Source organism: Stegostoma tigrinum, chromosome 4, assembly GCF_030684315.1.
Source record: "Stegostoma tigrinum isolate sSteTig4 chromosome 4, sSteTig4.hap1, whole genome shotgun sequence".
Classification (NCBI taxonomy): Eukaryota; Metazoa; Chordata; class Chondrichthyes; order Orectolobiformes; family Stegostomatidae; genus Stegostoma; species Stegostoma tigrinum.
Window position 1 is genome coordinate 36,228,601 of NC_081357.1, and position 26,411 is coordinate 36,255,011.

General features: G+C 39.6%; 1 protein-coding gene across 3 annotated transcripts in view; it reads right to left on the reverse strand.

Annotated features, from left to right (window-relative positions):
- phip (pleckstrin homology domain interacting protein) overlaps positions 1 to 26,411 on the reverse strand; it is a 198,997-nt gene that overhangs the window by 152,199 nt on the left and 20,387 nt on the right. For all 3 annotated transcript variants that reach the window (XM_048530796.2, XM_048530794.2, XM_048530797.2), the window contains exon 7: positions 12,215 to 12,375. In XM_048530796.2, the coding sequence (XP_048386753.1) occupies positions 12,215 to 12,375 (161 nt within the window). The remainder of the gene's footprint in view (positions 1 to 12,214; positions 12,376 to 26,411) is intronic.

Here is a 26,411-nt window from a genome sequence, read left to right on the forward strand (position 1 = left end):
GGTCCAACTCATCAGCGCCAACTAGATATCTTAAATTGACCTAGTCCCATTTGCCAGCATTTAGCCCAGAGCTTTCTAAATGCTTTCCAATCATGTACCCATCCAGATGCCTTTTAAATATTGTCATTTCACCCACATCCACCACTGCACCATTCAAGCTCCACATTCACTCTACAGACTACCAGTGCAACTAGAATGTGTATTGCAAATTTCTAAGTGCACAATAGAGTGGGAAAAAAATTCACGATTTTGCTCCATTTATCATACAATCACTACAGTGTGGAAGTAGGCGATTCTGCCCATCAGATCCACACCAACCTTCTAGAGAGGATCCTACTAGGCCCACCCTTGCTACCCTATCTCTAACTCTACATTTCCCATGGCTAATTCACCTAGCACAACTCTGGACACTTATGGTCAATTTAGCATAGCCAATCGACCTAATCTTCATATCTTTGGGCTGTGAGAGGAAACCAGAGCACCCAGATGAAACCCACAGACACAGGGAGAATATACAAACATCACACAGACAGTCACCCAAGGCTGGAATCAAACCCATGTCCCTGGCTCTGTGAGGCAGCAGTGCTAACAACTGAAACCCTGATCTCTCTGAACTAATTACAAAGATACCAGTCAAAGATTGATTCCGGTAAGAATCAGCTTAAATCTTTTAATTTAAAGTCCATTTTTTGTAGATTAAATTTACATCAGCATTATTTCTAGTTCAATTTACAAAAGCATAACCATTCCTTGCCCCCATTACTCCATACAGAACAGGTTTTACTGACTCCACTTTTCTGCCAATGAGCAGAAATGAACAGAGGGAAAAATTGTTGTATTTTTAAAATCAGCATTATCCTCAGTATCTGGGAGTCACTGGCAAAGTATTCGTTAACTTTGAGCTAGTGATGGCTTTCCTTCTTCAGCAGCAGCATCTTATAGAGAAGGTAAGCTCAGTTTCCAAGACAGAGTTCCAGAGTTTCGAACCAACAGCAATGATGGAACAGCATATGTTCAGGAGGTGAGTAACACATGGCAGGACACAGCCTTTCAGCTGCTCTATTACTCACTGTTTATTAATCGTCCTTTCCACTCACGCTGAGCTACATCATTGTTGAGAATAGGGATAACCATGGAGCTCTCTCTCCTCCTGTTGCTCAACTGTCTAATGTAACTTATAACTGGATGCTTCAGGATTGCTGAGCTTTGGTCTGATGTCTTTGTGGGCAGATTCACTTTGTCTACAGCATATTGCTTCTATTTTTCAGAATGCATGTAATTCTGGACAGGATTTCATTTTCAAGTACATCTAGGGCCATTCCTAACATATGTCTCTACATGTCTTATTGAATAAGGTCTGTCATCTGATTTGATAATGATTAGAGATGTGAAGGTTATTGTGACCACCAGGTTAAAGATTGCAATGGGTTGCAATTCTCCTACTGTTGATATATTTTTAACACCCAGTTTGGAGGTGCTGCCTCAGTTCAGAACCTCTGAATACGATAGTGAACCACAACACAGTTTATGGCATCCTTACTGCAAAATCAGAATTGGCCAATGACTATACTGATACTGCCATTGATAGTTATTCTCCCCACTTCTGCCACAGGTCCAATCTGTTAGTTACACGTTATACGTATTGTTACGTGTATATAAAAGAAAAACATTTGGCCTCACTGAATCATGCTGGAGTTTATGCTCCACCAGATCTTCCACCCAGTATTCCACACCTATCATTGTGAGGCTCTAATCCCTTCTTCGTCATTTGTTTGCCTTGCTTCCCTTTAAATGCACCAATGCTATATGTGTCAGCCACCTTGTGATGGGGAGTTTCACATTCTTACCACTTTTTGACTAAAGAAGTTGCTTCAGAATTGTCTACTGGAGTTTTTGGTGACCATCCAGTTTACATTGATGCCTTTTTTTGAATGTTCTTCCCACACAGGAAACATTCTACTTGTACCCACTCCTTCCAATACTTAAATAACAACTTTAAGGGCACAACTTTCACTTTTCTAGAGAAGAAGCCTAGCTTGTCAGTTTTTGCCTCAAATGTATACCCATGAATTTCAAATATAATTCTGCTACATTTTCTCTCCACACTCTCCAATACCTTGATATCCTTCTATTAATTTTAAATTGTGAAAGTGTGCGCAATACCAGCTCTTGTGGAAAAGAGTTTCTAACCTTCTTGAATATATATTCTTTACTCTCAGTTCCTGCTTTCAACCTTAAAACCAGCTTGCAATCCATTCTGCCACTGGTCCCCAATTCCACATTCTCTGGCCAAAATCACTGATGTATTACACAGAACCCCTAAACAAAAGTCTACTGACAAGTACATCTACTGCATTAATATTACATTCTCTCTCTGGAACCTAAAAATCAGTAAGACTGATCAAGGTAGAATTTCTATTTCGAAGTTCATGTAATTATATTTTGACTTTCTAGATGTTCTTTTCTGTTATTTCAGATGAATTGCATTACCCTTTCACTGAGCAAGAGGGGTAGGGAGGGAACAGAAGAAGTGACTGAGAGCAAGACGGACAGAGCACGCGCGAAACAGACTGGATCGTGGGACGGCGGGAGCATGAGAGAGATCGTGAGAGTGAAACACACGACTGGTGAACTTGACCTGAAGCCTCAAGCAAGGGGCAAGGAGGTGAGGCTAAGAAAGCAGTACCTTCTTGACAACCTCAGCCAATGCAGAAACTAGACCCACACTATTGCTTTCACTCTCCATTGCAAACTAATTGACATCCATTATTCAAAAAGAATGCAAGAGAGAGACCAAATAATTATAGGTCAGTCAGACTGACCTCCGTGCCGGGCAAATTACTAGAATAAATATTGAGAGAGAATTAACTATTAATCAGAAAGTCACAGATTAATCCCCAAACACATCCCCATTAAAAGTCAGCATGGTTTTATTAAGGAAATGGCTGTTTACCGTCTCATGTTCACTCTGTCTGTCTCATGCTCTGTCCTTCTTGCACTTGCTCGCTCTCCCTCTTGCTTGCTTCCTTTTGTTCTCTCCCTATCCCTCTCGCTCCCCTCCACCACCTCCCTCCAAATGTTTTTGTAACATGATTTATCGTTTTAAAAAGAAATAAGGACGAATGATGAGCATAGTCCAAAGGATATTGGTTATCCACATGGATTTTATTAAGGTATTTCACAAGGTGCCACATGACAGATCGGCCAAAAAATTAAAGCCCATGCAAACAGAATGTTGTAAGTCAAATTCAAAATTGGGAATTGGTGGACAGATATTTTTGCAAATAGAAAGCAGTCTTCAATTGTGTTCCACAAAGCTCAGTGTCAGGTCTTTTGTTATTTGTGGTGTATATTAATACTTTACACTTAAATGATTGAGAAATTTACAGACAGCACAAACATTGGCCAGCTAAACAATAGTAAAAATGATGGCTATTAACTGCAGAATTATATCAATGGTTTGACTGAGTGAAAGGTTGGGCATTTGGGGAGCTATATAGCAAGGGAATACACAACAAACAGGAAATGACAGATGCTAGAGTGTATGGCCACAAGTCCCTGAAAGTAGCAGGGCAGCCACTTAGTTAAGATGGTAAAGAAGGCATGCGTGATGCATTACTTCATTGGGCGAAGTACTGAACACAAAAGCAGAGATGTGATGCTGGAAAAGCATAAGGCACTAGATGGGCTACAGCTGGAGCTGTATACGCTGCTCTGGTCACCATATTAGAAAGGATGCAAAGAAGATTTAATATTGCCAGGGCTTGAAAACTAAGCATTGAAGATACATCGAATAGGCTCGAATTGTTTCCTTTAGAACAGAGGAGGCAGAGAGGTGATGTAATCATGGTACAGAAATAAGATGTATGTTAATAGAGTGGACAGGCTCGACCCGTTTCCCCAAGCGGCAGAGATTTGAGGTAAGCTGCAGAGGAACTAAAGGAGGCATGAGGAAAAATACTTTCCCTTAGAGGATGGTGGATGTCTGGAATTCATTCCTCAGATGGTGGTGAGGTGAAAGCCTTCAACTCAGTTAATTTGAAAGAAACCTGAAAATGCATCTAAAGCTAAGAAGTGGGATTAGAATGGTTAGCTAGTTCATTTGGTCAGTGCAAACATGATGTGCTGAATGGTTGCCTTCTACGCCATAACTCTATGGTTCTTGTTTGTATGTCCAAATTATTTGTCGAAATGCAAAATAAAATTACTGCCATGTGCGCAGACGCCTGTAAAATATCCTTATCCACATCCAACATCTACTTACTGCTATTCTTTGCTTTGTCTGTTCAACCCATGTTGTTCAAGTCCATTTAAATACAAAATACATTTTTTTACATAATATGGCATGGGCTCAAAGACAATGGAATAAATAGGGATGAGTCACAAAATTGATTCCTGGAATAACAGCTTCTAGTTCTGAAAACTAGCTATGAAAATTTTGGGACTTTTTGTTGAAACAAAACAATTACACTGGAGAATGGAGCAGATGTTTTCAAGTTATATTATTGCAGATAGTGAATGGTAGTTTCCAAATTGTTAAATTGATAACAAGGAGAGATGAACTTAATAATGCTGGACAATAAGTAGGCAAATAACAAAGATTAAATAGAAAGTTCATAAAACATGGAATACTTTGTCACAAATAGCTATCATGTCAATGTCTGTAGCATTCAAAAGGAATTTTTTTTAAAGTAAAGAATAATACTGATATGGAAGAAATGGCAAAGGAATGTGACTGAAAAGAATACATAATTCCAGTTGAAAAGTTAAAATCCAGCAGATGTGCAACAGACCAGTTGACTACCTACATTACTGTAGAATCGTAATGTTCTTCAAAGCTGTCCCTTGCTGAACTCATTCTAAAAATGTAACTACCAACCTTCAGGAATATGAAATCTTCCAGCAACAGACGGATCAGTAACTACATGACACAGATTTAAGATAACTGGCAAAAGGACCAAAGGTGATATGAGTTAAGCGAACTGCGTAGCAAGTTGTTATAATTTGGAATGCGGAACCTGAAAGGGTGGGAGAAGCAGCTTCAGCATTAACCTTCAAAAGGGAATTTAAGAAATACTGGTCTTGAAAAGAAAAAACTTGCAAGGTTTCAGAAAAAGCGAAGTAGTAGGACCAATCTGATAGCCCTTTCAGAGAGCTAGGACACACAACACATAAATGTCCTGTTACAGTGCTAAATCATTCAATATGTCACTTTATTGTTCCACTGCACATTGAACATGTTTTCATGAAAAGTGGCAAAATGCTTCAGTAGCATTAGCATGTTGTTGTGAGTCAGCTAGCTACTTTTCCATGCATAAGCAGAAATGCTCAAAGCTGTGAAGTGTGAAAAATCCCATGAAAATACAGTAGGAATACAATAAATTACTACTGCCAATGTCACTGAGGTCCCTGGCATGCAACTGAGGAGGACAAATCAGTTACAATTTAAAGCTCATCTTCAGCAACTTACATTTCGAATTACAGTTTCTTTCTCTCTGTAATTTGAGTGATGACATTACTAATGTGGGAGTAGGTGGCATCGTGGTAATGTCACTGAGCTAGTAATCCAGAAAACCAGGCAGATAGATTGGGAACATCGATTCAAATCCCACCATGGCAGATGGCAAAGTTTGAATTTAATAAAGATCTAGAATCAAAATCTATGTGTCGACTGATGATTGTCATAAAAACTTTGAAGGAAGGAAATGTGCCATCAGGCTCAGACATTGTGGTAACTTCTTAACTGCCATCTGAAATAGTTCAAGCAAACTACTCAGTCCAGGAGCACTTAGAGATAGGCATTAAATGCTGGCCTGGCCAGCTCTGCCGACGACACATGAATGAATTAAAAAACTTTTATATTCCTTTTATTTTACTTTTCAAAACATCGATCATACTGGACTATAGCTGGACATAACAGCACATGAGAAACACATTAAATGCAAGCTAAACTACAAGTCTGATTCCCTCAGGGCATACTTATATTCTACTTGTGATCAACTACGAATAACTAACTGGTAACAAGCCACAACCAACTTTTCTATTCTTTAGGATAAGCACAATCACAAAATAAAATTCAAAACCTTTGCATAAATTTAGCCCTCATAATATATTTATTTAATACTCTGTCATTTAGACGTGTAATGAGCACTCACTAAAATTGGAATATTTTTGCATAAAGCACATATTCTCATAATACACAACTGCACTCTAATCCTTTGACAATGTAAAATAGAGCAGATTATGCAGGCAGAAAATGTCAGTGCTTGTTTACATGAAAATTATCTGCACTTACACAAATACTGAATGCAGAACTTTATTACAAATTATATAGATTGTTTTAATCACCCTAGTGATGATTATCCCAAAACATTTTTATTTATTTTTCGCACCAAGCTGCTCACTCCCGTACCCTCTCCTACGTTTTATGGATAGCTCCATTAACAGTCACTCAAGGGTTCATTCCTCATGTGCGAGTTTGTCAGCAACTGACTCAATCATATGCAGCAGTATATCTACTCTGATGCCCATGCAACTGCACCTCCAGCAGAGGGAGTCAACAGATCAAAAGGTGGAACCGTGACTGATTTAATACTTACATCTGAGGACTGCCGAAGTCAACTTGTGGTACCTACACAGAGTGAAATCACCGAACCAGAACAGGTCTCGACCCAATTCTTAGGACTGTATTTTTGTGCCTCAGTCTCTGTCAGAATGGAACCAGACTGGCAGGAATCATGGCAATCAGACCGAATTCCAGAATACCCATTGCCAATGACTTTTTTAGCGGTGCAGTATGAAGGTATGGGTCGCCAGCCCACTAAGGGTGCAATTTTGATGGAGCAAGGACGGCATCTGAGGTAACAAGGGTGTTGCTATCATGCGAGAACCCTAGACTGGAATAGAAACTTTGATAGGTAAGTTTAAAAAGTATTGCTAACTTCTTACACCGACAGAAATAGGTTGCTTACTGTAGCAGTTGCTATTCGAGAAAAGACAATATTTCATTTGCTTAAAAGTGGCATTGATACCAAAGTAAGAGGAAAACAGGTGTACTGATGATAAGCCGTTACACCAAACTGAGGAAAAGTAGGTATCTGGTGATGTTGTAAAGAGACTAGGTGTATTAACATATTGAAAATAAAGACTGGAAAGAGATTCGATTGGTGACAGGTGGACTATTAGCTTGACAGAGAAAATGCGGTGAAAGGAGAGTACAAGAACGCACCTATATTCCATATTCCTCCAACAAGCCAAGATGAAATGCAGAAAAACCCAAAGGTTTGCTAGTAGCACAGAGAATAGAGAGAAACGTTTGCCAAGATCTTTGAGTAAGACAAATCAATTAATATCACAGTCCTAGCCAGGCTTGACAAAGTCAAAGATATTGTGAGAGTATAGTCAAACTAGTGGAAATGAAAGCAGAAACAGACAGAAAAAAAAAGAGGAAAAACAACTTAGTTAGGTTCATCAGAAGTATGTGAGAAGGAGGAAGAAATAAGTTGCTCTTTTCATTATTTATTGTTAAATGATGATATTTGTGTTAAATGCACACTAATGTTAAGAAATACCTTTTTTATTAAAATACGCTTAGGTAATCAGTCATGATCTCATTAAATAGTGGAGCAAGATCAAGGAGTGAATGAAATCTCCCTCATTTCTTGTTCACTTGTTCTCTGACTGTATCGATCATGGATATCTTTTGGTTGTGATTGCAGTAAAAACAAGTGCACAAACCAATCTGTTAAATTTTCATGTATTTTTGATGTTGGTTATGTCATATTGTAGTCTGGAAGATAGGTACATGTATCATTGTATATGTTATTGTATCAGCTGTTTTTCAAGTCTTAAGGAAGCACATTGCATGATCAAGATGCGTTGCTGTATTACCCTCTCTGTTGAGAAGGTGTAAATAAAGTTAGCTTGAAAATGATTGCCCTCAGATGAGCATGTTAAATCAAGGTAGTGAAAGAGGAAGAAGGCAAAAAGAGATAAAAATGACATCTGGGCAACAGTCAATGCTACTTCAACAATTCCTCCCTCATTTTCCATTTAAACATGTGTTAATCACCCACATTGAAGACTGTTAGAATAAATGGTTACAAAGGTTCCAAAAGAAATAGGGGTTGAAAGAAACAGCCAGCATATTTGCACGAAGTAAATTCTACTTCTTCTTCTGCTTCAATACGATATGAAAGGTGCGTAGTACCCTCATATGCAGCGAGTAATGAGAACAGTTCCATTGGCAAACAACTGACCTTCAAGTAGCACGGCGCCTATGGCTCTTACAAATTCAAAGCTTACCCCTCACTGCAATATTCCATCTCTGACAGTTTGAAGCATTAATCTAGCTGACTATCCGAACACTTAACAGCACTATTAGTCTCCTAGTGAGCAAATGTTAAATTTAAGTCCTGTGAATATAATTTTTTTATAAAGCATTTGTGCATAGCAGCAAAATGTCAAGGCTTTTCTCAAGAAAATCTTGAATGTTTTACAGGCTGAATAAAATCTGAAGGTGTGACTGGGATGACATGGCTTGATTACAGTCTCCTGGGTAGTTCTTGTTATTTGCTAATAAATTGCTCAGCTTCTACATTTCCATGATTTGTACAACTAATTTCACCTTCAAGCTCAATGTCACTTTTCCCCATAAATCCAAAGCAAATATCAAGTTATAGAATAGCCAACAACCATATAGCAGTATATCTTAATTTGTCACTTTTTTGTAGACACATTCATAAAATCATAATTTTTCAACATAATAATCCTTCATGAAGAACACTGGATGTTGGTTGACTCACTTGGCTAGATGGCTCGGGTGTGATTCAGAATCATGCCAATGGTGCAGGTTCAAACCACATGTTGGCATTGACAGTTCATGGAGGCCCACCTCCTCAACTTGCCCCTGGTGTGCAGCATGGTGCTCCTCAAACTATACATTACCAACTGCTTCTCTCTAATGGAAAAACGTGCCTCAGTACTTTGTGGACTATACTAATTACCCACAAAGAGCATACTAGACGTTTCACTGCAAGCTTGGCAGAATGGCTTATCTACTTAGCAGCCATATACAGAAAGCCAAGTATTTATCTGGGTTCCAAAACTTCAGAATGATTATGTACATTTATTCATACAGGGATTTCTTCATTGTACAACATAATGAGTTACAATTGATACCTTATATTTTGTTGCTGCTCTTGCAGATTCTAGTTTTGTTTAGAAAAAAGCAGCAACATGTCTAGAGATAGATTTATGTCACTATCCCTTTCTCCACAGCATTTGCCATATTTTAATCAAAGCAAAATTATGAAATAAAATAAGGTAAAAACTGATATTTATTGAGGATTTGTGCAGCTTTTCTATCTTCAGATTATTTCAATTTTGTTAGAGCTAAAGAACACTGTCTACCAGCAAAGTACTCTTCCCAAAATAGAAGAAGTGGTAAAACAATATGTCTTGTCAATAAGAGATAGCAAGAACTACAGATGCTGGAGTGAGAGACAACAGTGTGGAGCTGGAGCAATACAGCAGGCCAGGCAGCATCAGAAGAGCAGGAAAGCTGCAGCTTCGGGTCGGGATCTGAAGAAGGGTCTTGACCCAAAATGTCAACTTTTCCGCTCCTCTGATGCTGCCTGGCCTGCTATGTTCCTCCAGCTCCACACTGTGTTATCTCCATCATCACTACCTCACTTTCTTTCCATTCCAAATACTGGTCAGAAAGTTAACCAGGAGAAACAACTAAACCTTACAAAATTATATTCAAAACTTGCTGATTTTTTGCTGCATGTTTGGCAGGATCATTTGAATTTTTTTTCTGAGAAAAATATATTACATAGCACCAGTGTACAATTTTACAGAAATTTAGATTATGTAGTTTGCTCTGTAATAAACATTTGGGTTCATCTAATGATGAGGACAGTAATATTATTTAACATGCAAAATATATCAAAAGCTAATAACTTTTGTGACCACATCAGCTTTAATATCCTTTTCATTGTAATTTGTCATAGGGATTTAATCAATTGGATATGTGCCATCTTTTTTTTAAAACACACTCAAGACTAATTCTTTAAACTTCAGTTCAAATACTTGTCTACTGTATGCTTACAAGTTCACAAAACTCTTCAGAGACTTATTTAAATAATAGATTATTTATTATATATGGATTGTTATAGAACCATTTCTGAGAAACAAGAACCTTTATTTATATAAAACACATCAATAATTGCATATTTTCGTCAGAACCAGCCTAACCTCTAGTAAATTCTATTCTAGATGAAATTTCTTTATCTACAAGCCTGTCAAATATATTTGTAAATGATTATTACTAAAATGCATATTTTTCCATTTCATCTGTGATTTCTTTGGGCAACAATTTGCTAAAGTAAAAGAAGCACCACAAAATCCTCCTAGCACAGAAGGAAGAACAAAAAGTAGAACTCCAACAAGCAACCAGCGACTTTATTTAGAACTGCACAAGCAATGTAGCTGAAAGCACTAACATAGACTGATTCAACTCTAAATCCTCATGGGTATTTCAGAGATATTACATTTTACACGCATACAAAATAACTGCTGGAGACAGTCACAACCAGTGTTTCATACTTATAAATCAAACACAACAAAATGGTGCATTGCTATTGTCTATTTAAGAATGAATACCAATGCTCTTACTTTCTATAACCCAATTTCTTTACACCATCAAATTACTTGTACTTCATACTTTTCAAAGAAGTCGATTGTGGAGCATTGCCGCCATTTCAAAAAAAAACTTGTATCCCTATAGTGAATGTCAAGTGTAGTCAGATCTTAGAACACTTGACAGGGTAAAGGATGCCAAGCAAGAAGGGAAGAGAGGGGTTTAGGGGCACATGGCATCACAAATGAAAAGGTATTTTGAAAGCTACTGAAAAGAGAAGTTCAAGAAGATGTGGAATAGCAGCTGAAGGATTTACTGATGGCTGGGCAGTAATTGAATTTCACACAGTGGAGGATACATCGAGAATTACACAAGTTGCAGAAGAGGATGAGATCTTGAACAGATTTGACTGTGTTGATTACAGAGGAAGATATTTTAAAGTCAATTCTTTTGGAGCTCAAAGAGACAGCAGGTGATAGGAAGTGATACGGCTGTAACCCCAAACATGGTTGAGAACATAGACTCTAATTGTAACTTGGTTACCGTAGTTTAAAGAGTATCGAACAAGAGATGACAAAAAAAACTGGATAAATATATATTTTCAAAGTAATAAAAGCAAGATTTAATATTTCATAACCAAAGGGGGAAATATAAGGGGCAGAGGGAGATAAAATTTTAGAGGTCAAAGAAAGCAATTTCAATATATGATCAGATTTCAGACAGAAAACAGAAATCAGGATCAAACCTTAAGGTCAATATTCCACACCTCTGATCTTAAGCTGAACTGACAGCTGGCAGTTTAAATAAAGTTAGAGATGGCCAGAGTTTCAGGAAGCTGAAAGGGATGACTCAAGCTTTGCCTACATTTATGTGAATAAAGTTCATCACAAAAGAATCAAAAATTAACAGAACATGAACTGATAGCCAGGGACCAGAAGGATAATTGTCCATTTGGAGAAACCTGATATGGGTGAAGTCACATCATTCTTTTTTGAAGGTATTTGCTTTCAATGTAGGGGCTCCATATGTCATTCATTGCCACTGCCAAATCCATACAGCAAAATAATATAGCAAACAAGGGGAAATTGGGTTAATTGAAAGATAAGAATGTGCAGACTTACAATTAGAAGGCAGGGAAATGACACAAGGTATATTGCTCATTCAGAGAGCCTGGACAAACATGGCAGGCTGAATAGACTACTTCAGTGATGTCACCACTCTCATCCCTGATGACGTCAGCCACAAGATTTCTTTCTGTTCTCCCTTCCCCAAAATATACAAATGAGCAAATATTTGCTTTCCACAAAATTTAAAACCGGTAATGTTACCGGACACCCACCAAGAATCTCATCAATAAATTGAATTATTGTGACAGAGAATTATGAGAAACAACTCTTGGTGTTACAGCCTACAGCTAAAGTATGGGGAAAAGAGTGTTGTAATACATATTATTTTACAGGGAAATTTTAACCTTTCTGCTATTTGAAATAAAAACTTCAACCAATATTTAACTTGGCAATAGATGAGAAAAATATGTAAAACACTTCAAAGAGAAGGTCAAAAGAAACTCACAGTAAATATTCTCCTCCCTGTTCGATCAAAAGTAACACAGTAAACAGATGATAGGTGCCCCAGAATTCGCTTATGCATCTTCATATGTAGATACACAGCTGTTGGAACAAGCTGACTGAGTCGAAAGCTCCCAGTAAGTTGTCGAGCCCGAATGGTATCCACTGCAAATCAGAAAAAGCACATTTATAACCTGCAAACTATAAGAGATTTTTCTTTTTTGAAAATGTGCATGTTGTGGAGCAGAAAAATATAGCAATTATCATGACACATTCTTTGACATTTATAATGACACCAAACATATGAAGTATTCTCCAAAAAGTAAAGAAACCATTGCACTACTTACTAAAGGAAATGCACATCAAATAAAGCACAAGATTACAAGCTTAGTGTTTTAACTTTAGATTGAAGTTCCTACCATAAAACCAACCTCACACCACTGAGGTTAGAACTCGTGGTCTCTTCAAGAACATCAAAATTTAGATTTTTATTTTAAATTTTAACAAAGTTGTAGGTATAAAAGAATCAGGCAGAGATCAATGCTTACTCTTCAATCAGTTTATAAATATCCTACAGCACTGCCACAGCAATCATTTCAGGGAAGGACAGATGTATTGCACATCATTATGGAAATTATCGTTTTGCAATTCAGTAAATTAAAAATATTATTGAAAACAAATGACTGACGTGGTCTCATAACTTCATTGGTTTAACCCACAACTACATGACATTTGACCTGAATCAATTTTGAGTAACATGCAAATTTTGGCATCCTGTGAAGAACATAAATTACTAGCCTTGGTGGAATTATTTACAACAGTCATCTCCCCTGTATCCAGCATGCATGGGGACTGGGAGTACCAGTTATCTGGGTCTGCTCATTATATGAAATACTAGTGGCAGCTGGGAGAACACTACTCGCCACTGCAACAAGATGCATGTGCATTTTAAAAATGAGTCACCAAGACTAGTCATAAATACCTAGCCATGATTGGTAATTCTTTCTCTATCTGTAAGGTAAATCTTGCATTATCTTTAATAAAGGCATCTAGTCCAATATTCCCTTCCAATTGCTAATACAGTCAAATCCAGATTATCCAAATTTCTCATGTAACCAGCATTCGAGATTCAAAAGGGGAATTTCAGGTGCTGGGATTTGATAGTGGTGGCTTTAGAGTATAGAGGAATATGAGGGGTGACAGGAAGGGGGAAAAAGTCAACTGGAAATGTTCAGTTAAAAGGGGAAGAAAAAAATGTAGAATTATAAATTTACTGCATATACAAGAACATACAGAATTATAGAATTTGGTGACTGCAGCAGTCTAAAAGTTGTGTACAGAACATGCATTTACTGATATGGTTTTATCTAAATATTAGAAGTATCAATTTCATTCAGTGTTTGTCTTCTATGATACATATCTGTACTTTGGAACAATCACTGTCAGAATTTCAAACATTCTCATTACAAAAATGCAGTTCTCCCGTTATTGGATTAAAGGCCATGTAACCAGTGTCGACTGTCATGAAAACCCAACTGGTTCACTGATGTTCTTACCTGGTCTGGCCTACTTGTGGTTCCAGTGCCATAGCAATGTGGTCAACACTTAAATAGTTCCACTAAGCAATTTGGAATGGGCAATAAATGCTGACCTAGCCAGCAGCAAAGCACATTATAAATTAATACAAAGGGTTAATCTGTTTACATGTAATTTTATTTATATATCACACATCAATTCCACATCGTATATTTCTGAGTGTCCTTATTTTTTCCTTTGTGGTCACAATGAAATTATACGAATCCTGAATTCTGTCAAAATGTAGTTAAGAAGAGCTGCAACCACTAGTGAAAAATAATCGTCAATTCCACCCCCTCCCCCACCAATCGACACAAATTGCCCTCCTTCTCCTCTTTGAAACAGATCCGCTACACAAAATATGAAATAATACAACTTGTAGACACTTGCAAACCATCAACATTGCACATTAGTCTCAAGACTCAGAGAGTCAAAAGAATTAAGCAAATTTAATTCAATATAGACATGCATATACAGGAATGTATTTTGATCAATAGCTGTTTATAAGAAGTCCCAATTTGAAAGTCCATTAGCAAAGGTAGGCAAGGGGGGAAAAAAATTGAGTGCAAGTTTTGTTTAAACTTATTCTTTCATGGGACATGGGAATTGCCACAATGCCAGCATTTGTTGTCCAACCCTAACTGTCCCTTGAATGGACTGACTGACTGCTAGTCCACTTTGAAGGACAGTTAAGAGTCAACCACATTGCTGTGGGACATGACCAGACCAAGTAAGGATGACAGACTTCCTTCTGCAGAGGTTAATTGTGAACCAGGTAGGTTTTATGACAATCAATAACGTTTATGATTACCATGCTGAGAACTAATTTTCAATTCCAGATTAATTGAATTTAAATTCCACCATCTGCTGTTGTGAGATGTGAACTAGTGTCCCTGGACTATTAGCCTGGGCATCTGGATTACTAAGTGACATTACCAATACAACACAGGGTTGCCATAAACTTCCTGAAAGCTTTTTGTCAAAATGAAGTACTGTACTGTTGACATACACCTGGAACACAAGTCTATCAGAACAACATACTTGTAACTTAACATCTAAATATCACTTCTCTGCAGTATTGTTTCTATTTATGGGCACACTACAATCAACTATATCACTGCCGTTTCATTACTACTGGATCTAAAACTTGGAACCTGCTTCCCAATAATATTATGGTTATAACTACATTACATGGACAGTAGTAGGTCAAGACAGCAGTTCACGTTTTCAAGGGCAATCAGGGCTGGGCAACAAATGTAGACCTTTCCAAAGATACTCAGGTCCAATGGAAGACTAAAAAAAAAATTTCTTTATCAGCACTCTTGTAAAATAGACTTGCATCCTCCTCCTCCAACACAGCAGCAGTTCATATTATAGTGTTATGTTGACAGCATTGCATCCCCAACATCCCAAGGACAAGAGCAGCAGCATAACCAATGTACCATTATATCCAAGTCAATTCCTTAATCTAAGATCACAAAGTATAGAGCTGGATGAACACAGAGGCCAAGCAGCATCAGAGGAGCAGGAAGGCTGACGTTTCAGGCCTAGACCCTTCGTCAGAAATGGGGGAGGGGAAGGGGGTTCTGAAATAAATGGGGAGAGAGGGGGAGGTGAATCGAAGATGGATAGAGGAGAAGTGGCAAGGAGACACACAAGTCAAAGAGGCGGGGATGGAGCCAGTAAAGGTGAGTGTAGGTGGGGAGGTAGGGAGGAGATAGGTCAGTCCAGGGAGGACGGACAGGTCAAGGGGGCGGGATGAGGTTAGTAGGTAGAAAATGGCGGTGCAGCTTGAGGTGGGAGGAGGGAATAGGTGAAAGGAAGAACAGGTTAGGGAGGCAGGGATGAGCTGGGCTGCTTTTGGGATGCAGAAGGAGGAGAGATTTTGAAGCTTGTGAAATCCACATAGATACCATTGGGCTGCAGGGTTCTCAAGCGGAATATGAGTTGCTGTTCCTGCAACCTTCGGGTGCCATCATTATGGCACTGCAGGAGGCCCAGGATGGACATGTCATCTAAGGAATGGGGGGGGGGGTTAAAATGGTTGGCAGGTACAGTTGTTTATTGCAAACTGAACGTAGGTGTTCTGCAAAGCTGTCCTCAAGCCTCTGCTTGGTTTCCCCGATGTAGAGGAGGCCACAACAGGTACCGCGGATGCAGTATACCACATTAGCAGACATGCAGGTGAACATCTGCTTGATGTGTTAAGTCTTCTTGGGACCCGGGATGGGGGTGGAGGAGGAGGTGTGGGGGCAGGTGTCACACTTCCTGCAGTTACAGGAAGAAGTGCCAGGTGTGGTGTGGTTGGAGGGGAGTGTGGAGCAGACAAGGGAGTCACGGAGAGAGTGGTCCCTCCGGAAAGCAGACAAGGGTGGGAGGGAAAAATGTCTTTGTTGGTGGGGTCGGATTGTAGATGGCGGAAGTGTCTGAGGATGATGCGTTGGATCCGAAGGTTGTTGGGGTGGTAAGTGAGAACAAGGGGGATTCTTTCTTGGTTGTTATTGCAGGGACGGGGTGTGAGGGATGAGTTGCAGGAAATGCGGGAGAGAAGATCAAGGGCGTTCTCGACCACTGCAGGGGGAAAGCTGCAGTCCTTGAAAAACGTGGACATCTGAGATATACGGGAGTGGAATGCCTCATCCTGGGAGCAGATACGGCAGAGGCAAAGGAATTGGGAATAGGAGATGGCATTTTTGCAGAAAGGTGGGTGGAAGGAGGTGAATTCTAGGTAGCTGTGGGAGTCGGTGGGCTTGAAATGGATATCACATTCTAGGTAGTTGCCTGAGATGGAGACAGAGAGGTCCAAGAAGTCAGAGAGTTGTTAGAGATGGTCCAGGTAAACTTGAGGTTGGGGTGGAAGGTGTTGGTGAAGTGGACGGACTGTTCGAGCTCCTCGTGGGAGCACAAGGCGGCGCCTATACAGTCATCAATGTAACGGAGGAAGACGTGGGGTTTAGGGCGAGTGTAGGTATGGAAGAGGGATTGTTCCACGTAACCTACAAAGAGGCAGGCTTCAAAATCTCCCCTCCCCCTACCGCATCCCAAAAGCAGCCCAGCTCATCCCCGCCTCCGTAACCTGTTCTTCCTCTCACGTATCCCCTCCTCCCACCTCAAACCGCACTCCCATTTGCTACCTACTAACTTCATTCCGCCCCCTTGACCTGTCCATCCTCCCTGGACTGACCTATCTCCTCCCTACCTCACCACCTACACTCCCCTTTACTGGCTCCATCCCCACCTCTTTAACTTGTCTGCCTCCTCTCCACCTATCTTCTCTGTCCATCTTCGATCCAACTCCCCCTCTTCCTATTTATTTCAGAACCCCCTTCCCCTCCCCCATTTCTGATGAAGGGTCTAGGCCCGAAACATCGGCCTTCCAGCTCTTATGTTGCTGTTTGGCCTGCTGTGTTCATCCAGCTCTACACCTTGTTCCTGTTATCTCTTATACATAGAACATAGAACATAGAACATTACAGCACAGTACAGGCCCTTCGGCCCTCGATGTTGTGCCGACCTGTCATACCAATCTGAAGCCATCTAACCTACACTATTCCATGTACGTCCATATGCTTGTCCAATGACGACTTAAATGTACTTAAAGTTGGCGAATCTACTACCATTACAGGCAAGCATTCCATTCTCTTACTACTCTCTGAGTAAAGAAACCACCTCTGACATCTGTCCTATATCTTTCACCCCTCAATTTAAAGCTATGCCCCCTCATGCTCGCCGTCACCATCCGAGGAAAAAGGCTCTCCCTATCCACCTTATCTAACTCTCTGATTATTTTATATGTTTCAATTAAGTCACCTCTCAACCTTCTTCTCCCTAATGAAACATGATTAAGACAGACAAAAGACAAATGATTAAACAATAAGTGATTGGTAGACAGAGCATTCTGAAAATCAAAATTACAGAGCACAAAGTGGAAATTCCTTTTTCTGTTCCAATGATTTTGATTTTTGCAATGTTGAAACGTATCTTCTGTAAGATTAGACTCTGCCCTTAATTTCGTGATTGATTTGATGAACCTAGGACTTTTTCTAGTATGCATTTTTTAAACGTTTTCCAGTATTTCCTGACTTTATCTTCACATGGAGAGAGCGAGATGCTGTCTGACTGCAGGGTCTGAATGCTTTTACCTTCTTCTGCTCTGAGCACTTCAACATTTTCTTAAAAACACTTCCTTAATCTTGTACTGGGTCAGAAGTTTGAAATTGCTTACCCTATACATTGTAGAAGTGCCTTTTCTAGGAATAGCCAGCAAATATAGTCTTAGTAGCATAGCAATATTTAGTTATGTAAAAGTAGAAAATAATTGGAACATCAAAAATCAACAGGAGCGAATCTGATACTTAGGGCTTTAAGTTGAGAGATGTAATAAGAGAAGAGATAACCAGGTGTAGAGCTGGATGAACACAGCAGGCCAAGCAGCATCAGCGGAGCAGGAAGGCTGCCGTTTCGGGCCTAGGCCTTTCTTCTGAAGAAGGGACTAGGACCAAAACCTCAGCCTTCCTTCTCCTCTGATGCTGCTTGGCCTGCTGTGTTCATCCAGCTCTACACCTTGTTACATCGGATACTCCAGCATCTGCAGTTCCTACTATCTCTGAAACAGATGTAAGAAGATTTTTTTTTGAGGGGGGACATTGTTGAAGGTGGATTTATTCCTTCACAGAATGTTCACCCTGCTAAAGCCAGTGCTTATTGTCAATCCCTTACTGCTTCTGAGAAGGACCGGGGTGGGCAGCCTTCTTGAGATGTTGCAGTCCATCTGGTACAGCTGTACATACAGCACAATTAGAACAGGAGTCCAAGCTTTGTTGATCCAGCAAAAGTAAAGACAAACGATCAAGAGCACTGTGTTCATTTAACTAAATTAATTTGCTTTTGAATTGAGAGTAAAGAATTTGAAAAAAAAAGCCTCAGTTTTAAAATTCAGCAAGCTCCCAGAAAGACTACATTAGAATAAAGTTTCACCACACAGAATAATAGGTATGCGGAAAAGGGATCCGTCAAAAGCAAATAATATGCCAATTAGTTCCTTCAAAAGAATTATTTCAAATATGTTGACAGAATGGGAAGCAGATACCATAATCAAAGGTAGCACTTCAGTACAGTACTGAAAGGGGGATGGCATTGTTGGATAGTGATAATGGTTGGATGTAATAATTGTTTATACCGTATTATGCTTTTTGGAGTTTAAAACAGATACATATGGAGTTTGGTTTCAGATCTTTGATCATTTTCTTTTTAAAAAGTTCATACAGCCATTTGGATCTACAACCCAAAACCTATGCGGCTCAATCAAGTGCCCAGCGAGAAACCTGTGCTGTTAATCGACGGGATGTTATGCTGCTGAGTTTATGATAAATAAAACTGATTAGGAACCATTGCTTTTATTTTTGACTTTAGTTTGGAAAAGTCAAATTTGTAGGAGAACAGTCACCCTAACATAAGGCTGCTACTATGTGAACCCTCCAAACTGAGAGACTTGGTAAAGAAGTTTTCAACTTGTGAGAACTGAAAGCGCTTAAAGCTAGCAGACCTAGAATGATGCTGTAAAAGCCATATCAACAGTCCAAATAGTTAACTGGCTCTGCTGGTTCTCAGAGATTAAGGAGACAGAAATGATATTTCTCTGGAATTAAAGTACCTGTAACAGATACTGCTGGGAAACAGTTGGAAACTTTCGGTTTTGCTGATAATGTTAAGCCATCTTACGTACAGCTTGGCTTTTTCCTCATTAACATCACAAACCTGTGTTCTTTCATTAAAGAACATTTGCAGCCTTTTGCAAACTTGTTTTGATGACTAATCACCATGGCAACCAACTGCAAAAATTACACTTACGATCGATATTGCCAGGTTTTCACCCTTGTCTTGTCAAGTGTTGCCATTAGCTGGGATTATAACATGCCTTTCAGATGAGATACCAAATTGTGATTGGTCATGGACGCGTCAGTGGAAGTAAACTTACAGTATGGCCTACAGTACATACAAGAACCAGAAAGGAGTAATTACTGGGACATTAATTATTTTAATGGGAAAATAAGAATGTTAGGGCAAGTGTTGGGGATGGTTTGTGGAAAGGGGGAAAACATTCTTAAATCGGAAGTTTTTTTTTGCTAAGTGTATTTCCAGCCTAGCATGGAAGGAACAGATCTCAATCTAGGGAATGAAGTGGGCAAGTGGAGCATAAATGCAGAAACATTTCGGAAACAGTGATCACAATACCATTTGGTTTAAAATGGGTTTGTAAAAGCAGAGGAACAATTAACAGTACAACTACTCAACTGTAAGAATACTAATTTAAAAGCAAATTGGAACCAACGAAATTCAGAGAAAACAACAAATGGGAACTGGAAAAAAAAGAAATTGATTATGTAAAAATTGAACAAAATTCTGATAGGGAAAAGAAGGGGCAACATTTTAGCTTTCTGGATGACCAAAACCATTGTGGTAATTTTCACTGAGTTGGCTTCAGGCCAGATATTTGAATTTTAAATCTGCTCACTTCTGGGCATTACAGAGACAGAGTAAGGACTGGCAACCAATCTCTTTCCAAAAGGCAGGTTGGTCGTTTAAATACTTTATTGAGGCTGGAAATTTCTGATGCAAGCTGTTTTGAAGACTTTGAAATGGACAGGCAGGTATCTAATCTTCGAGAAACCCAGCAGCTGAAATGAGGCAAGGGCATCTTTCAAGCAAATAAATGCTTTCACAGCAATGCAAACCAGCCATAGCAATGAATGCCAGACACTGCCCAACATCAAATCCAAAATTCCCAGTTCCCAATAAAAGCCCCAAGTATCAGGGAGCAGACACCCATGCTCTGATTGGACGCCATCCTTCTCAATTCTCAAGATCCCTTGGAACTGAATTGGCCTGTTGAGCTACCTTCGCATACAGAAACCAAACTTATCAATGATTTTGGGGGCTTGGGGCACCAGCGAGTTTAAGAAAAGACATCATTATGATGTTAAAAGTTGATGGCATACTGGTGATTGGCTTCCTACACAACTCTTTACCTCTACTATCATATCCCATCACCTAAATGACCCTGCCCGCTAAATATCCAGAGAGATTAAAGGGTAAAAGGGGAAAAAGTAAAGCTGGTGGTAAATGCCAGGGTCATCATATGATAGCAAATAAAGTTACATCTAAAAAATATATTGGAGAAATTAGGAAAAACTAAGCATGGAAAAGCAAGCATGTGACAATAGATTAGCAGGTTATATAAAACGGATCTCAATCATCTTTTAAAAAGGCCGGGTAAATTGATTGGGCACCAAAAGGGAAACGTTCTTGTGGAGACACGAGTGCACGGCTGAGGTACTAAATGAACACTTTTGATCTGTCTTCGTAGAAGAGGAATGTCACTGTGAAGGATGAGGTTGAAAAATTGAACAGATCAAAAATAGACAAAAAAGGAGGCATTGAAAAGACTGAAAGAACAAAGTAAAAAATTCACCTAGTGCAGAAAGAATACCTTCCTTACAGTTAAGGAGATTAAGAGAGGGAACAGTGAAGGCTGTGGCCACAATCTTAGAATTCTCCTCAGATAAGGCTGTGATGCTGGGGGATCGAGCATTACACTTGTACAAAAATGGTGAAGGATACACCTAATTGCTACAGACCTGTTGGCAAACTGTCAGTGTTGAGAGAAATTACACAAACACTGAGCTGAAACAAAATTAAACCTGTGCAAAGGTATATTTTAGTAAGTTACAACCTGCGTGATTTGTTAAAATGAAATCATGTCTAATTTGATGGAGTAACAGAAGGACTGATGAAAGCAGGGCAGTTCAGGTCGCATGCATGGACTTTAAAATGTGTTTTGTAACATATCACTCATCAGGATCATTTGCAAAATTGAAGCCCAGGGAAATAAAGAAGCGGTGTCAACCTTTGCAATATATAGAAAGCAGACAGGAGAGGTGAATGATCGTCAGACTGGAGGGAAACGTGCAGTGGAGTTCTCAAAGGATTCAAGAACATAGGAAATAGGAGAAAAGGACATAGCTACAGAGATACTGAATGTAAATCTTTGAACAATTCTTACATTCTGAAAAAGTACCAGAGGATTGGAAAACTGCCAGTAGAACATTCACGTTCAAAAAGGGAGACAGATAATAAACAGGAATACAGTTATCCCTAAAGGTTAGGGATCTGGAGGTGAGTTGAGAGATATGAAGAGACTAGGTCACACCACAGTGTTGTCATTTAAACAAACTAAAAGTGTTCATTAAACAAACTATCAGTACATCAATTACTCAAAATGCAAGTATCATACTAGTACTGCAGAGGGTGCTGTTCTAAAGTCAGGACCTATGGAAAACTGGTAGGCACAAGAACTTTACTCAGTATTTGCTATTTGTCCTCTGATCTGAAGACAAATAATATTAAGTACTTAAAATGATAAAATACTCCATTCCGCTGCACTAACATTCCTTACATAGTTGAGGAAAGAAAATCACCAAACATGTAGGAGGTCGAGGGTGACCTTATTGAGGCTTATACAATAGTGGGGAACATACTTAAGGTGAAAGACAAGGAATTTTTTCCCCCCCAGGGTGGGGAGTTCAAAACTAGGGGACATATTTTTACGGTGAGAGGAGAAACACTTAAAAAGGGCGTGATGGGCAACTGTTTTTTTTCACACAGAAAGTGGTTCATGTGTGGAATGAACTGCCAGAAAAAGTAGTGGACGCAGATACAATTATAACATTTAACAGTAATTTGGACGAATGCAAAGGCTTGGAGAGATACAGGCCGAGCACAAGCAAGTGGGACTAGTTTAGTTTGAGAACATGGTCAGCATGGACTAGTTGGACCAAAGGATCGGTTTCCACTTTGTATGACTCTATGACTCTGTTCAAAGCTTCTATCCTCTTTCTGTTACCTCTCACAATGAAGTTTAAATAAAGCTCACCTTAAAATGATCCCTACCCATGGACCAAGAGGCCCGGTTTCAGGTCCCACTTCCTCCAGAGGTGTGTGCCAACATCTCTGAACAGGTTGATGAGGGAAAAAAAAGGTTACATTTCTAAAAGAAAAGTCGAAAAACCGACCACCACTCCATCTGTACTGTAGTGGTTATTACATTCACTTGACAAATCAATGGGCCCTGGTTAAAAGCCTTGCAAAATATCTGTCTTGGGCCTTTTTCCAGCAGCGTGGTAGTGTCGGTACCCCGGAATCAGGGGGACCAGGAAGAAAACAGAAGTAGTCAACTGTTAGGGCTCTTGTGACAAAGGGGTAGTGTCCCTACCCCGAGAGGCTGGTGTTCAAGTCCCACCTGCTACAAAGTTGTGTAATAATATACCTTTGAACAGATTGATTAGAAGAATAGGTTAATAAAAAAAAAATACTGTTTCCTAGTGTATTCTCCGTAGCTACAAAATTAGAAACAAAAAGGGAAAACTGAAGACGGCTCCTCTCGTGATAGTGCTCCTACTGCCAGATCAGGAGGCCCAAGTTCAAGTTCCACCTGCTCCAAAGATGTGTAACACCAGATCTGGACAGGCTGGTTACCAAAATGACATGAAAGGAAAATTAAAATGCAGTATAGATTAAATTAAAATCTTTAATTTTTTTAAAAAATTTGATAGTTAACACAATACTATCTTAAGAACACAGCCCTCTCAGCTCCACAAAACGTTTTAATTTAATATTGTGCTGGCATTTGCTTAAAGGCCAAATCAGCTCTTCAAGAACTTTAGTTAGACTCAGCTCCCACATTAAGCTACTTCATCCAGTTGATGAATTTCTTTAAAGACTGTCTCCACTTCCCTCCTTTAGAGAGGGAGAGTTTCAACACCGTGCATATCTCTAACTGATCTAAACAAAAGCTGTGAGCAAAGTGTGTGAATGTCACTAATTGACACAACTGTTTTAGCACAGAGGGAGGCCATTCATCTGATCCTGTCTGCATTGGTCTATTACCCATTGATAATCTCCTGCCTCTTCCCCATATCACTGCATGCCATTTCTAACAAAATAATCATCCCATGCCCCTGTGAATACCTGAATGGAACCTGCCTCCACAACATTCCCAGGCAGTTTATTTCGGGCCCTAAATACTTGCTGTGCAATAAATTTTATGCTCACATCACTCTTGCTTTGTTTGCATATCACTTTAAATATATGCCCTTTTTTGCTTAAGTGGGGAAAACCTTCTCCCTATCTACACTGCTCATGATTTTGTAAACATCTATCAAATCTTCTCTCAGCCAGTTCTCTCCAAGGAGAACACAGTCTTAACTTCTTCAATCTATCCTCATTATTGATGTTTTGCATGCCTAGAACCATCCTTGTACATCATCTCTGCACTGAGGATGAAGCTCAGAATGAACATCCACCCAACTTTCCATTCTTCTTTAGGGAATGCTGCAATCTTCCAGTGTTACGCCTCACTCAGATAGCATGCTGAAAATCATGCTCCACTATTTCCAAAGGCATCACAAAAGTTGAAGATTTATTAGAAGTTTTCAGGGTGGCAGAAAGCACAGACCAGGTGTCTGTACTTAAGAATGATTATAAGATTCTAGCTACAGGTAAACATTTACAATTTGCCAACATGTAACTCTTGCTTCTTAAAACTCTAACCTACTTATAAACACTGCTCTACTCACACACCTACACTAAAATGTTAAGGGTGGAAGTAAGACTGGAAATGCAACTGAACAGTTTCTCTCCACAGAGTTCATGGAGGTGATCCTTTTGGTTTGTCAGGACCTGCTGCTCCTCAGTTACGAATCCCTACAGTGCAGAAGCAGGCCTTTTCACCCATCAAGTCCACACTGATCCTCCAAACAGTAATCCCACTCACACCCAGCCCCCTTGCCTATCCTTGTGATCTGCATTTCCCATGGTTTACTCACCTAGCCTGCATGTCCTTGGACACTATGGGCAATTTAACATGGCCAATCCACCTAACCTGCACATCTTTGGACTGTGTGAGGAAACCTGAGCGACCACAGGAAACCCACGCAGACACGAGGAGAATGTACAAACTCCAAACAGCCAGTTGCCAGACGGTGGAATTGAATCCAGGTCCCTGGTGCTGTGAGGCAGCATGCTAACCACTACGCCACTATGCCACCACTTCTTCCTCCCCCAGGTACTTTCACTCACTTAGGGAGGCACAGGGCGACTGAATCACTCACATAACATCTCTGACTTGTTGGATAGGAGGCACTTGAGGTTTTTCTTTTAAATTGCAAAAAAAAGAACAGCTCCTTCCTTTCAGAGATTGTAGGAACTGCCGATGCGGGAGAATCTAAGATAACACAGTGTGAAGCTGGATGACCACAGCAGGCCAAGCAGCACCAGAGGAGCAGGAAAGTTTGACGTTTTGGGTCGAGACCCTTCTTCATAAATGCTTTTCTGAAGAAGGTTCTCGACCCAAAATGTCAAACTTTCCAGCTCCTCTGGTGCTGCTTGGCCTGCTGTGTTCATCCAGCTTCACACCGTGTTAGCTCCTTCCTTTCCACAGGTCCAATAGCTTCTGACCCAAACATTCCCAACCACAATCTGTTTAGCTGCCTAGGTGCCATTCGCATAGTTGTTGGCAGACAGAAGACCTCTGTCTTTGAAAACTAGTCCAAAAACCAATCAGAAACCTGTTGCTGGCCAAATCACCGTTCGTATGCACCCCTTAGCTCCAGTTCATCTGCAACTTAGCTTTCTCTACTGCTTGAACAGACAGCAATGTAAACAACACATACAATGAGCGTCAGGTAACTTGCTTTCAAAAAGTACAGCAATCTGTTCCTTATCTTTTGTTTTTACAACATCCCTTTTCCGATTTCAGTTCACAATCAAAAATACAGAAAAATAATAGGTCATGATCTGCATAGAAGGCATTATAACAAAATTAATGCATGCATGTGTGGCTAATACAAACAGTGTGTTAACAACATATGGGTTTAACAAGATCTATGCATAACATCAGCAAAGAAAAATCACATACTTGAGAACTGCTGAAAAACTACACATTTTGTCAAAGCCTCTAGTGGCATTTTTACCAATCAGCACTCTTTTCTCACACAGTATAAAAATATTGTTTTCCTTTTATACTGATATTCTTTAGAAATGTCGTGATGAGTGCAAGACAAAAATACCTATAACAAAATGTGTCTTTTCTTATTCCCCAGAAGAACTCAAATTCTGTACCAAAAATTATAATTGCAGGCTGACAGAATTGTATCCAAGTGCCCTCTAGTGTATCCGTAGAATAAAGAGAGAAAACAACATCCCTATTAACCACTCATTTTCCCTGAAATAGACTTCCTGAGCACAATGCCTCACTTCACCATTTAGTCACTATCCTTGAACGAGTATGACTAAAAACAGAAATTTGGAATTTCCCCAAATATAGTATATTACAACATCTGACCTTTTTTTGTATTAGTCTCTGCTGCCCAGTCTGTTGGGGAAGTGAAAATTAGTTCAGTAATAATGGGAACTGCAGATGCTGGAGAATCCTGATGAAGGGTCTAGGCCCGAAACGTCAGCTTTTGTGCTCCTGAGATGCTGCTGGGCCTGCTGTGTTCATCCAACCTCACATTTCATTATTAGTTCAGTAATGGCTGCTTTACAGTGAATCCTCATAGTGGGTTTTT